This window comes from Fistularia commersonii, chromosome 36 (genome assembly GCF_037954325.1).
Source record: "Fistularia commersonii isolate RoL2024-O1a breed Wild chromosome 36, RoL_Fcom_v1.0, whole genome shotgun sequence".
Lineage (NCBI taxonomy): Eukaryota > Metazoa > Chordata > Actinopteri > Syngnathiformes > Fistulariidae > Fistularia > Fistularia commersonii.
In genome coordinates, this window is record NC_141319.1 from 2,135,009 (window position 1) to 2,148,512 (window position 13,504).

Consider the following 13,504-nt stretch of genomic DNA (forward strand, 5'->3'; position numbering starts at 1 on the left):
TCTCATTGCCACATGCATGCAGCATGTGGCATACCTGACTGTTCAGCCAAGGCTTATGGTTGTGGAACGTCCTGAATCGTATGGTGGGTACGATGTTGTCAACGCAAGTGCTGACGCACTCGGTCACATACCCAGCAAACTCCTGTGCGCTGACAGAGGAGTCGTCCCGAGTGAACAACCCCACCCCCGATATTTTTGTTACCATTTCCTACTTATTTATCCATTACCATGTTATCTCATTATATGCTCTACATGTACCTCTTATATTGATGTTGAGAAAAATAAATAATACGTGAGTTGAAAAATGTTCTGCTCCACCTATTTCCAAGAATTGTTTTGGTTAGTGATATCCTTGTGCAAATTTCCAATTTCTTTTTTGTGCTGCTTTTATTTATTTGATTTTTTTCCCCCCGCACAATATTCCACTGTTTTTGTCATCACCCAATACATTTCATGGGAGGGCAGTTTATCATTATTTCTTAGATATATTTTAAACACATTTTCTGGTCATTTCCTTCCGTTTCAAAAAGGACTCTGTGAAGCAATGTCTTCTGTTCCTATTCGCCTGCAAGTGGTTACAGTCAGTCCATCTGCTGCGGTCATTATCTGATTTAATCCTAATCACCTTGTGGCCCGGAGGCTGCAGGTCCTCCCTACTCAATACATGAATAATATACAATGATCTGAGGTTGTTGTTTTTTTTAACAGAGACAACATAAAGGTATTTTCCAAAGAATCATCAGTAATGGATATTGAGATATTTTCAAAATGAGGAAAAAAGTGCAATCAAAGGAACATAAATGTAGACTACCAGTTACTGAAGGGGGGCATTAAAATTTTAATGTCACAATTCTAAGCTGCTTCAAAAAATGTTGCCAACAGAGACACCTGAGAAAAAAGAGCAAATATAAGATTTTAATTTAAAAACAAACCTGTGAGAATGATCCGTTATTACCTAAAACGGCCAGTAGGCGGCGACTTCACTCATGCAAAGTCCAACAGGGAACACAAAAATGTCAAAAAATACAAATATTTTATGTGTTTCATTTTAGTAATTTAAGTTTTCTCAATTTATCACATTTTCATTTTCTTTTTGATTTTTTGGAATGTAGTCAAATAACTTTTTGCTTTTCTTTTTCTTTCTACAAATACATTTCATTGATTTCTTATACTAACCAGAGAAAAATACTACAATCAGGTTGAAATATTAATGGGCAATTTCACTCTCTGTTTGGACGCTCTGCTCAGAAACACAAGAGATAGAACATAGGATCCAGGGTGTAAAAGGAGCGACTGCACTGCCTGCCCTTCTTTGGACAGAGTGCGTCATCGACCCCACTCTACAAAAGATCTTTAACTGTCAGGAAGCTTCCTCAGGTTTCTGTCTATGGAAACACTAAACCGTTCCATTCATCCACCTGGCACTGAAGTGGAAGGAAAACACGAAAGCAGAAATTGAAAAAAAAATTTTTTTTAAAGATGTCTATATCTGAAAAGCAGCACCTGCAGCAGCTGAACCTGCAGCGCGAGTCCTGGTGCATGGTGGAGCCGAATCCCCGGCAGGCCTGGGACCGACCCCAGAGGAGACATTACTGCAGCCACCTGCAGACGAGCCCCATCCTCCTCGGTGCCCTGACGGCCGGACAGCCGCGCCCCGTGGCCCGTGTGGAGCGACGTCCACCTACCAAACGTCCAGAGAGGAGGCACTTCGAAGGAAGCAGTAAGTCTTACATGCTCGACCATGATTGTAATCCAAAGGCTTTGTGACTGAAGACCCGTTAGTTTGTCCTGCAGTTTTAATGAATTATCTTGTCTTTGCAAAGATGCAGAGATGTCCTCCGAGCGTTATATTATTGACTGCCAGCTTTCTCAAATGGCCTCTTGCTTCCAAACAGCTTACAGAAATTTACAATTACAGACTTTGCATTTCAATTAGAACTTTTTTCAATGTTCCACACCTGCCAGTGACAGCTCGCAGCGATTGTCAAAGTTGTCAAAAAGCCGTGATCCAATACAGAAGATTCCTGGACCTGCTGCACGCAACTCTTTGATTTGCATATTCTCTATTTGATTCTTGTCAATCTTGTCATGGCAAATGACCTCAGTTTTCTTCACTTGAAGATGTTTAGTCCCTCATTTTACAGGTCTAATGGCCTGGGGGGCAAGTAACTGCCAGGTTTGTGGGTGGGTCTAGGCTAGCTATGCTAATGGGTGTGTCATTACATGTTAACAAAGGTACAACTTTTGGGGTTTTACCTTGATCAGAATCTAAAAAAAATAAAGCCAAACTTCTCAGAATGTGAAACAAAGGAGTAAGACCTGTTTGATTACAAGGACTGGGCTCAGGTGGAATGTAACCAGGGACTGGTTCTGGTGATGGATACTTCCTGGTTGTTTGGCGGCTGCTGATAGGCCTGATCCATGTGAGCAATGTGACAATAAACTTTATGATTCGGTTTAATTCTTCAATGTTAAGTATCTTTTACAGTTTCTCCAATATCAAGATCTCCTGCGGAGTGAATCATTATTGATTTCATATTGATTGTCATTCTCATTTCCTACCACGAGTTGGTGCTAAAACATCTCCATATATGAAGTCATCAAGTTGTGGTTCAACAGAATGATTTCACAAGAGTTTCTCGAGGTCTTGCAGTAAATTTTGAGGTTTTTACCAAAATCATGTAGAGAATCTGAGAAATGTTTGAAGATTTTCTCGAGATCTCCCCAAATTTGCCGCCAAAGTTTTCCAAATATGAGTTTGTCTCAGGAGTGTCCATAGCCAGGAGTTATATCATTATTATCTTATTTTCTAATCCTGATCACAATCTTAGAGCATCACAAGAAAATGCTTCCTTGTGTCTCTGAATTAGCTTAACTTTCAGATAAATCTTTTTTCTCTTCCAGATAAATCTCAGTCGGTGTGGACCTCCTCGTCCTGATGATCTACCTGCTCAACACACACAAGCTTTCTCTATAAATATGCCGTATATATTAGTATATACAACAAATTCAAGCTGAATTCTTATGTTTACAATTTATTCAATTTAATTTTTATTTTCTGACTATGATGCAATTTAAAACTGTTTGAAGCTAACTCTTTGGTTCTTGTTCAATATATATATCTATGTGCTGTTTCAATTCCATTCATGAATAGATGAAAATGATCCTTATCGCTTTCTTCTGATCTTTGCATCTTTATGACCTAAAAGGCATGAAGGGTTTTTTTTGTTTTTTTTTTTCCTTTCAACGGACCGGTGTCATAAGGAATTTCGATATAATGGTATTGCGATGTTCCTCTGTCTTGAGGATTTTCTTCATGGTCTGGTCTAATGGTGATTTCATTTATCAGAGATCTTGATATCTGAAGTGATCAAGAAAAATCAAGTTTTTCTACTTCTTTTTAACATTATTTTCTATATCATTTCTTTCTACTTTAGACAAAAGCTACTCTCTGACAGAAAAGTTCAAAGAAATATCCAATTCGAATTTTTTTTAGGAACTGTTATCCTTCAGGGGAACTTTTTAGTTTTGTATTCACATAGACAGTAAGGGACCATGGTTAGGGTTGTTGTGACACAAGCGTCTGCAACGTGCGTCTTAAGCTCGAAAACAAACCACCGTAAAGAAGAAGAAGAAGACGACACAGACAACATGGAGGGCCAATATTCACATTCTGTATTGCAGTAACAATAGCAGTGAATTATCAGATGGGTTGAAGTGTTTTGATTTCCTTACTTCATTGCTTTGCCTTGTGAAAAACCCTGGTGTTAGCTAACATCATACTTATTGTGGCCAAAATGTTGTTGCACCACTGTGAGCCCTTGAAACCCCGACGTGGTGTGGCAATGTGGAAGAGTCCTGGTCCTGGGTCTGTCGATTTTGTCGCAAGAATACACCACTGTAGTTTGTAATGACCAATGACTTCTACCAGTGGCCAAACATAATCATGATATGAATCCCTATGGAACCATAAAAGAGATCCTGCCTCGGAGTAGGTGCTAAAATGGTTCGAGGAACTGAGGTCCATGGTCCCTAGTTCCTATGCTGTCAAAATGCATGAAAAAAACAGCCTATTTCCTGGGAACTGCAAAAAGTTCCCACAGTGAGAATGATAACAAAATCCTTTATATTAACCCAGTAAGCCATTTGTACAACTTTTTGCATGAGGATTTAAATGTCACATTCCTTCTTTGCTTTATTCTGATACTCAGGTAAAGTAACAGACAAAGTACATCTGACACTGGATAGGTTTTCTCCGATCATTTTATTACACTGGGAACATGCTTGTCAATCTTATCATTCTGGAGCAGCTCTTCATTTATTTCCCTTTTTTCATTTCCCCCTGATGATATGGTGAGTGTTTAAAAGGTTATTTTGGTGAGAGAAAAAAGAAATACAAAGAAATTAGCAAATATATTTATCCATAATAATTCATTTGTGAATTGTCGGCTGAAAATGAGAAACAAAATTCTTTAGAATATTTTTTTCGAAAAATAAGCACGTGAATAGACTTTATGTGCAAGAATTAATTTATTCCAGGGGACTTTTAACAACATGTTGAATGAGTTGGTAAAATTCAGAAGAAGAAGGAGCTGATAAGGGGGTCAAAACATCCGTACTTGTTCGAAACACAATTTTCCAGGCTTTATCAGTCGATTGATATAAGAAAAAGTTTTCCATCTCATCACAAAGTTTCTATAGCAACCAAGGTCAGACCTCAGAGCCCTTCGTTGACAAAGAAGAGCAAAAAAATACATTCTGGGGGACATCACAATCCAGTAACAGCCAGCTATTTTGGCGTGTGAAGGAACAGTCGTGGAGGATGAAGATGTGAAGATGATGAAGATGACACACCCCACGCCCGGTTTGATCTGCACTGCCCAGGCTTGGACTCTATAACCCGGCTGATGCCAACAGGTGGATATTTCGACTTGTGGGGCCACATTCTCAGCCACAGTGCTCACACACCGATGGGCGCCAATCCTCAATGTTGAGTCTTTTCTTTTTTTCTATTCCAAAACAGAAGGAATTGTTGGGAGAGTTATTATTGTGTGTGTGTGTCTTAGGGTGATAATATGTGTATGTGCATGTTTTAGACTGATATTGTGTGTGTGTGTGTGTGTGTGTGTGTGTGTGTGTGTGTGTGTCTTAGGCTGATACTATGTGTGTGTATATGTCTTTGACTGATATTGCGTGTGTGTGTGTGTGTGTCTAGTATGTAGGCTGATTCTCTGTGTGTATGTATGTGTGCGTCTATTATGTAGGTTGATTCTGTGTGTGTCTGTGTGTGTGTCTTAGGGTAGTACTATGTGTGTGCATGTCTTAGGCTGATATTGTGTGTGTTACTTAGGCTGATACAGTGTGTGTGTGTGTGTGTGTGTGTGTGTGTGTTACTTAGGCTGATACTGTGTGTCTATGTGTTACGGTGATACTATGTGTGTGTGCATGTCTTAGTCTGATATTGTGTGTGTGTGTGTGTTTGTCTTAGGCTGATACTGTGTGTGTGCATGTATTATGTAGGCTGATTCCGTGTGTGTGTGTGTGTGTGTGTGTGTGTGTGTGTGCGTGTGCGCGCGCGTGTGTGTGTGTGTGTGTGTGTGTGTGTGTGTCACTTGTGTTGATACTGTTCTTTTTTTTTTAATTCAGATGGCGATGGTGATATCGCCAAGGAGAAAGGCTGTTTCCCAACTTTGAGGTTTGTGAACCCACTACTGTGCGGGTGTTTAGGCTAAATACCATGCAGGTGTTGGGGTTGCTGGCTCTGGGCTCATGTTTCAGGCTGGGCAGAGATTGTTTCCCTTCATTGATTTGAGCAGCGGCCAACCAGCTCCTTATTCCTTCAATAATTGTAATTTTGCAGTTTTGCTTCCAAAAGTTCATAACAAATAGGTTTATTAAAAAATACTTATAAGTGTTTTTGTTGCCTCACCCAGTCAGGCTGTTACAGAGAGAAGGGAATTGTTACTATGTCCATGAATGTGAAGTTAATATTTGAAGTGTTGAATAACCAAACATCTGAGTCCCTTATAATGACAGTAACAAAATAACAGGCCTGTGAGATAGTTGATTTAGTGCTTTGATGGCAGAAATCCAGTGTTACAAACTTCACATTCCTGAGGGTGTGTCTGTGTGTACTCTGTGTGTGTATGTGTTTCCCGGTCACCTACGACCCACTGAGCATTCAGATACATTCGCCATTTCCCACAATCCACAAAGTGAAGCAGAATGAGGTTCCAACTGATGCTTCAAGCTGCGCTTAGTAGAAACACTGATCCACATGAGAGAAGAAAAATAAACCTGGTGCTTTGGACGGACTAAGAACAACAAAGCCTTCACTGTTCATTATTGTCAATCTTTTCATTGCAACGTGACTTGAATTTCTTCCCTTGAAGACATTTCACCCCTCATTCAAGCGGCTTCTTTAGTTTGAGTGTTTGAATGCATAATTGGAACAAGTAACCATAACCTGGTTGAGTGAGAACCTCTATAGACTGTTCACTCTGCACTGGTGATGCTTCTTAAAATCCATATAAATCAGCACAATAATAGTGACAAATCTGTAAAAATGATATGGCAATTAACAACATATTCCCTGAAAAAACAATTATGAAATAATAACCTTGGAAAAAATACATATATGTGCAACTTCAAAAATCAATTTGTTGCTATCATAACTACATTGAAAAGTTATCATCCTAAATTAGAATGATAACTTTTCAACTTATAACAAAACAAATCGAACTAAATGGACCCCCCCTCTCCACACACACACACACACACACACACACACACGCATATATATGAACAGCGGAACCTATCTGACCGACGAGGTTCCCCGTAGGAATAAAAAAAAAAACCCACCTCACTTGAACCCGGAAGTTACTTATTCACTTCCGGTTCAAACATAGTTGGCGGCAAACATGGAGTCTGTCGAGAGAGACAATTCCTTTGACGACCAAACAAATGTGGAATTCAGGGTTCAAGTAAAGTCAAAGAAGCAGGTTACAGATCAGATAAATAAATACAAAGAAGTTCTAAATAAGATTCTGGACGGACAACCGGATGTCGATGAGGAGAAGAAGCGTGTTTTACTTCAGGAGCTGCTGGCGGTAAGTTCGACTTGACATTTTGAATTGTTTTCAGGTTCAAACGTTGATAGTTCAAAGTGACGAGACCGGAATAACCAATGCATTTGATCTAATTTAGTTTTGTTCAAGCGGTATCCAGTTGTTTAAGTGTTTAGAAGAGTTTTGTTCCAAGCTTCTATCAGTAAAAATTAATGCAGTTGTATCAGGAGTCGCGATATACTGTTAAATCACAGATTATAGTCTCAAAAGAATAGTTAACACCACTGTTGGTTTCTGTTGATGATATACTTATACTTAAAAGTTATCTTAAAATTGCAAAACAAATCCTTGAGAAGATGAGTGAATGCTTGTGATAAGATCAGCATAAAATCGATGAAACGAGCAATAGTTTATCCAAACAGTATTTTACTTAAAAATCAAGCAAGAGACTTCATTGACCATGGAAAGAAACTGCATGCAATATGCCACAAAAATCAGCAATATTTATAAAATATATCCGGAGGATATAGCAAAATATTATAACAATGATTAATTGACATTTTTCTGGAAATTCACTAAAATGTAAGGGGGGGGGGGTGTCTATTAACCTCAGGAATACATTTTCCAAAAATAAGCAAGACATTGCTGTAAAAGGTGTCCCTAGTTAATATATGTGTGTATGTGTGTGTGAATGCGCTCAGAACTTTGAGGCAGCTGTCCAGGACAACGTGTTGGTGAATGGACAGATGTGGGACGAGGCTCCTGATGATGAAAGTGAGGTTAATTTTAAAGTCCCCAAATTCCTGAAAGTAAGGCATCTAAATAGAAGGAAATGTTGAAACGTTACACAAATCTAGAGTTTTCAAAGACAATACTGTTGTCAATGAAAACATCCAAATAATTGTATATATTTTTTCCCCTCCACTCTTGACTCAGAGGACGAACATGTGGACCCGGAGAGCATGCTGGATGATGCCATCGTAGAAACCAGTGGGAGGCGTCGCCACTTCCCCAGGCAGATTCTGCCTCATGTGATTCACTCCCTCAAAGCTCAGCGCAAAGTGATGGTGGGAGTTTGTTCTAAATGTGTAGTACATTTGATTTCACCCGCAAATGTTATGGGGTTATTAGTCATTTCATATTTAGTAGGAACACTGTCCGCAAGGTGTTTTTCTTTGCTTAAGTTATTATATATGTTTTTGATATTTTCTGATTGAGGTAAATGGCCATAACCTTTGGGGGAAAGGATTCAGTATACTTTTATATCAGTTTATCAACATTCAAAATTTAATTACAAATAGTTGAGAAAAAAAAACTTGTCTTTTTTCACAGGAACATTATGAGCCGGTTGTCAAACCTGCGCAGCTTGTCAAAGACCCTCAACAAGGTGACTATACAAACACACACACATAAAACTTAGCTGATAGATAAGGAAAAAATATATTATTTTGATCCAACTAAAACATTTCAAGTCTTTTCCTCATATTCTTCTGAATTACTGCCATTTATTCAAACAGAAAGCATCATGAACGGCCTTTCAGCTGCTGCGCCAGGACTTGTCACAGAGGCTGTCCATGTCATAAAGGTCTTATACCCATACACAGACACATGAGATTATTAATTTTATTCAGTTTAAATACAGATTTATTTAAAAGTAATCTGCAGCTGTCTTGATAAATTTTATTTTCACTTTTAACCTTAATCTCAAGACTATACTGGATCTTTATCCGATCACTGATTGTTTTTTTTTTTTTTTTCTTTTTTAATTCACTCCAGAATGTGGTTATATTTCAGCTAATTTCTCATCAGTTTTCACATTATTTTTCAATAATTTAAATTAAATTTTATACCTTTTCAGACCAGGTAATTCTGTTCAAATCAGCTCTGTGAGGTGATTCATTGTTTCTCCTGCAGTCGATTGCCAACCTGCAGAAACAAGCGGAGGGCCTTTGTCAGGTCCTCGCCATGCAGCCCAGTCAGGAGTCGTTGCAGATCCACCAGGAGGTGATGGGCTGCTGCAGCCACCTCGACGCTGGGAGAGACAGGCAGCCAATCAAAAGAATGGCAGAGGAGGCAGCGGCCGCGAACTGCTACATACCGCTAGCGAAGAAAACCGGAAACAGTGACGCTAAGTGATTGCAGGCATGTAGACGCCCTGCAGGAAAACACTGTAATATAATAACACATGTTAAAGTAAAATAGTTTTTGTAAAATTGTGACCCCATGGACAATCCACATGTAAATACACCTTAACTGTTGCTCGAAAAATAAGCATGTGGCCCATTTTGTCCACTAGATGGCGCCGTTGCGCAAGAAATTAGAAAGTACTTGAGATGACTCTCATTTCAGTGACCACAAAGTGCAGCTTGACAGAACAACAACTTCAAGGTTTGCAGGAAAGTGCATGGAAATTTGCATAAATTGCTCAAAGCAATTCAAAGACATCAGAAAAACGATTGTTTCTAAAAACCGGATATTGCTGTAGAGTGAATAGTTCTATATGACGTGTGAATGGTTGTGTGTCTCTGGCCCTGTGATCGACTGGTGAGCAGTCCAGTGTGAACTCTTCCTTTTCCAATCCCAAGTGTGGGTGAGTGGTATAAATGATGAATGAATTATTTTAAAGCAGTATTCAAGAGTTTTTCTCCCTGACCTGCTTTATAATCTTTATACCTTATACTTTTTTATGGACTCCGATTACATTTACTACAGTCTTATCTTTAAGATGAAAGTCTCAATTCCTTGAATTTTGTCCAAAAAATTTAATAATCTAATTTGCATGTGATAAAAGAGCCTGATTTACAGGCCTGATTTCCTGTCAAACCCTCAGCAAGTTATCGATAATTTTTGATTCTTTCTTTCTTCCCAAATGTGTGTTTTGTTCTGTTTTTTTCATATTTTATTCTTACATTTTGTTTTGTTTGTCAAGACTGAAAGATTAATTTAGGACTTTGTCACAGAAAGCAAATGGAAGAAAGTGAAAGCTTTTATTTTTTATTATGCAAGACTCTGTGAAACCCCAGTTAAATCACCTCCGTCAACTTTACTTACTATTTAATGTCCAGTTTTTACTATCCTGTTTTTCATTTAATTTTATTTACATTTCAAGCAAATTTGACCACAATTCTCTCTCACACACAGACATACACATATATAGGAAAAAAATTCAACACATGAATGAATACTGAAAAAACCTGTTCCAGATGATGTGTTTTCCATTTTCAGACCACTTCAATGACAGTTTTGTTCTCTCTGTTGTCAATTATCAGGCAGTTTTCACCTTATAAAAGCTTATTTTCATGTCATTTTCTTCCATCTATTTTTCATGATCTCCAGGAACTCTGAAAAGCTCAAGGTGCTTTAATAATCTTTCCCCACCAAGATCTCAGTTTAAAGTAGAAATGCACAGAATTCATCATGATTCTAAGTTTTCTGAGGTTTTCCTTCTTGTAGATGAAAAAGGATGTTTTTTTCCTGGACCCTGGCCCTTTGCATTGTGGCAATCACCTATATTCCTGGCCTTTTCTCTGGGGTGAAATCCTTTCGACCTCCAACCCGGTCAACCGGGCCATGTGATTTCTGTGAACTTCCCTCGCTGTTTCTTCTAAAGCTATAATGGAATTGAAAAGCCAGAGGGAAGCTGAAGTGAAACTAGGGCCCTGTTTCTGAATCTCAGTGGATCCTCTGTTCATTAAAACACATCTTCACCTCCAACTACAACGCGCCTCGGCTCATCCTGCCGCCCTCCTGTCGACATCGCCTTCTGCATGATGTCAGATACCCGCTGCAGCCAGGTTGGTTTATTTGACAGGTGAATGAAGCGATGCCTTTTACTTTTCCTGCATGACGTAAGAAAATATCGCAACATATCAAAATCCCTTTTGCCTTCTGCGGACAGAACGGATTTGAAAGTGGTGCGAAGTTGTTCTCGGTGCAGCTGCTTAAGCAAGAATGGACACAAAAAGTGATATTTAACCTATAATGATGACAAACCGATTTGATTTCTGACAGTTAATGTGACAATAGAATATAAATCACCTTTGAGTTACAGTGGATGTAATATGGGGTTTGCAGTTTATTTCATGCCTGTATTGTTTTATGCTTGTAATTTGAAAGTGCATGCATGTGTGTGTCAGTGCTCAGAAGATGAAGGTCAGAAATTATGGAAGAGGAGGGAGAAGAACAGAGTTGCAGCTCAGAAAAGTCGGAAAAGACAATTACAGAGGGCTGACCTGCTGCACGAGGTGTGTGTGTGTGTGTGTGTGTGTGCGTGTGCGCGAAGACTTCACTTAATTCTCTCACCTTTTTTAATCATTTTGAATGAAATCGAGTGAGCCTACAAGCCTAACAACGTCTAAAGAAATTAGTTAAACAATTTAGAGAAAACTAAATTGTTCACTTTTTTCTTTTATAATGATGGAATTTTATTTAAATTTTTTTTTGCATGCTCCAGGCCTGTGAGCTGCTGGAGAGGAAGAACAGGAAGTTGCGGATGGAGGTGATCCTTTCAAAATAAAATGACCACACTTGCCAAAACAAGCCAAAAATTTTCAAAGAAAACTAAGAAATTAGCCTAAAATATAGTATATATTATATGCTCGTATACCTATGTTTCGTCAAAGTGGAGTCAATGCTTCTTAGCTCTCTTAGTTTAAAAGCAAACTGCCATTGCCACAGAAACCCATTGATCGCATCAGTGATCATAAGTGTATTTCATTCATTATTTTAGCAAACCTTGAGAAAAAATCATGACTGTTTTGATTATGATACTTAAAGATCAAACAAAAACTGATGTACACACTTAACCGCGGTGAAATGCTACTTTTTAAAAATCCCTTAAATTCTAGTTGGCTTCAGAAATAACTAAAATATTCTTTTCAAGTCCCTTAACAATTATTATAAATGATAATAAATTATATAATAAATAATGAAAAAATAGACTTGATTATGTAATTCAGCTTGTGTGTGCGTGTTTGAGGATTTGTGACCGCATCTGATGTGTCTGCACCGCAGGTCAATACGCTTTTCGAGGAGCAGCGTCTGCTGACCGAGATCCTCCGAACCCACGAGCCGGTCTGTCCCATCGCTCATTGCTCGCCCCGCCCGGGCCCGGCCCTCTGCGAGGCCACAGCAGGTCACAGCGGCGTCCTCAGGGCCGCCTCGGCTGCGGCCCCTTGGTGTGATGCTGCCCTGGAGCCCTAGGAGTTGCTGCCTCTCATTTGTTCACCAGTACATTGACTGTTACAATTCTGATTGGTGTTATTTAACATCTCGAAGGGAGGAGAGGTTTGCCGTCGGTCATCCGGCTGCCGGTGTGTGTTATCTTAACAAGCGCATGAAAACCACTTCATTTGTTGAAGGAGCAATTGAGTCATCTTGCGGGAAACACATCTTCCTGACTTCTCACAGTTGATGGCCCCGCCACTGCCTGTGAATCAGTAAATAATCTGGCCGGAACAGGTTCGATTTCCTGTAGGCGTATCAGTATAAAGTTCGGGAGCTAATCATTAATCTCACACTTCGAAATAATACATATTTCATTGTGGGTTAAAAGACAGAGCTGGCCCTATCTGATGTTTTAGGAGTTAAAAGTAATAACTTTTAATATATTTGTGGTAAAGCAGACTTATTTCCTGATTTTTTTGGCACCTCCTGAAGGCTATAATGCCCTTAGCATTTGCCCACATAGCCTAGTGGGCCAGCTGGCTCTGGAAAAAGACAAACAATTTTATGAAAAGATATGTATAAAAAGACTCTAATTAGTGTTGTCCGTATTCAGACTAACTAATCATTTTGACTGGATTTTAATGGATTCTACTCTGCTTTGTTGTATTTTATTATTATTATTGTTAATATCATCCTGATTGTTAAACGTTTTTCCTTTGACGCGGGGGTTTTTATCATGAGGTTTTTATATTCCTCATGAAGGCTGGAAACTGACTTTCCTGAATGAACCAGCAAACCAATCTTGTACCAAAGACTAAAGGACTATGCAAAGTGCCGACCGGTCAGTTGTAACCAGGTGATGGTTCCTCAAGTCCATCAAACACATTTTATTTAGCTGCTATCAGGCGCTCATCATTTTAAACCTGCCTCTTCAAGGGATACCAGGTTGTGTTTCACCTGGCAGGTAATCCGAGCGGAAGGATGGTGCAGAGTAGAAACAATGCTCTGGTTGCCATGGTAACAGCAGCTGCGGCTAAGGGTGTTGCTCTTAGTTTTGTATGAAATATGTATTTTATAAATAAAGTTATGATGCCGTTGACAGTTGTAATGGTATTTTTAATATCATCCATCAGGCAGGCGGATGACATTGACTGTGAACAGGGCCCTCTGTTGGTGATGGCTATTACATTTTTTTAAAACAAATGTTTATATAGATAGATGTATATTATATTTTTTTCACCTTTTGGTGAAACTTTGGCTCTGAAACATTT

General features: G+C 39.0%; 3 protein-coding genes across 3 annotated transcripts; all 3 read left to right on the top strand.

Annotated features, from left to right (window-relative positions):
* Positions 1-242: 242 nt before the first annotated feature.
* spata45 (spermatogenesis associated 45) lies at positions 243-3,532 on the top strand. The gene is made up of 2 exons (XM_086143344.1): positions 243-1,720; positions 2,905-3,532. The coding sequence occupies exons 1-2, from the start codon at positions 1,480-1,482 to the stop codon at positions 2,937-2,939; spliced, it is 276 nt and encodes a 91-aa protein (XP_085999470.1). The 5' UTR covers positions 243-1,479; the 3' UTR covers positions 2,940-3,532.
* A 2,120-nt stretch (positions 3,533-5,652) lies between these two features.
* Positions 5,653-11,119, top strand: nsl1 (NSL1 component of MIS12 kinetochore complex). The gene is made up of 6 exons (XM_086143147.1): positions 5,653-7,109; positions 7,769-7,841; positions 8,004-8,134; positions 8,400-8,454; positions 8,585-8,652; positions 8,982-11,119. The coding sequence occupies exons 1-6, from the start codon at positions 6,921-6,923 to the stop codon at positions 9,201-9,203; spliced, it is 738 nt and encodes a 245-aa protein (XP_085999273.1). The 5' UTR covers positions 5,653-6,920; the 3' UTR covers positions 9,204-11,119.
* batf3 (basic leucine zipper transcription factor, ATF-like 3) lies at positions 10,768-13,322 on the top strand. The gene is made up of 4 exons (XM_086143149.1): positions 10,768-10,861; positions 11,204-11,311; positions 11,521-11,565; positions 12,081-13,322. The coding sequence occupies exons 1-4, from the start codon at positions 10,835-10,837 to the stop codon at positions 12,267-12,269; spliced, it is 369 nt and encodes a 122-aa protein (XP_085999275.1). The 5' UTR covers positions 10,768-10,834; the 3' UTR covers positions 12,270-13,322.
* The last annotated feature ends 182 nt before the right edge of the window (positions 13,323-13,504 follow it).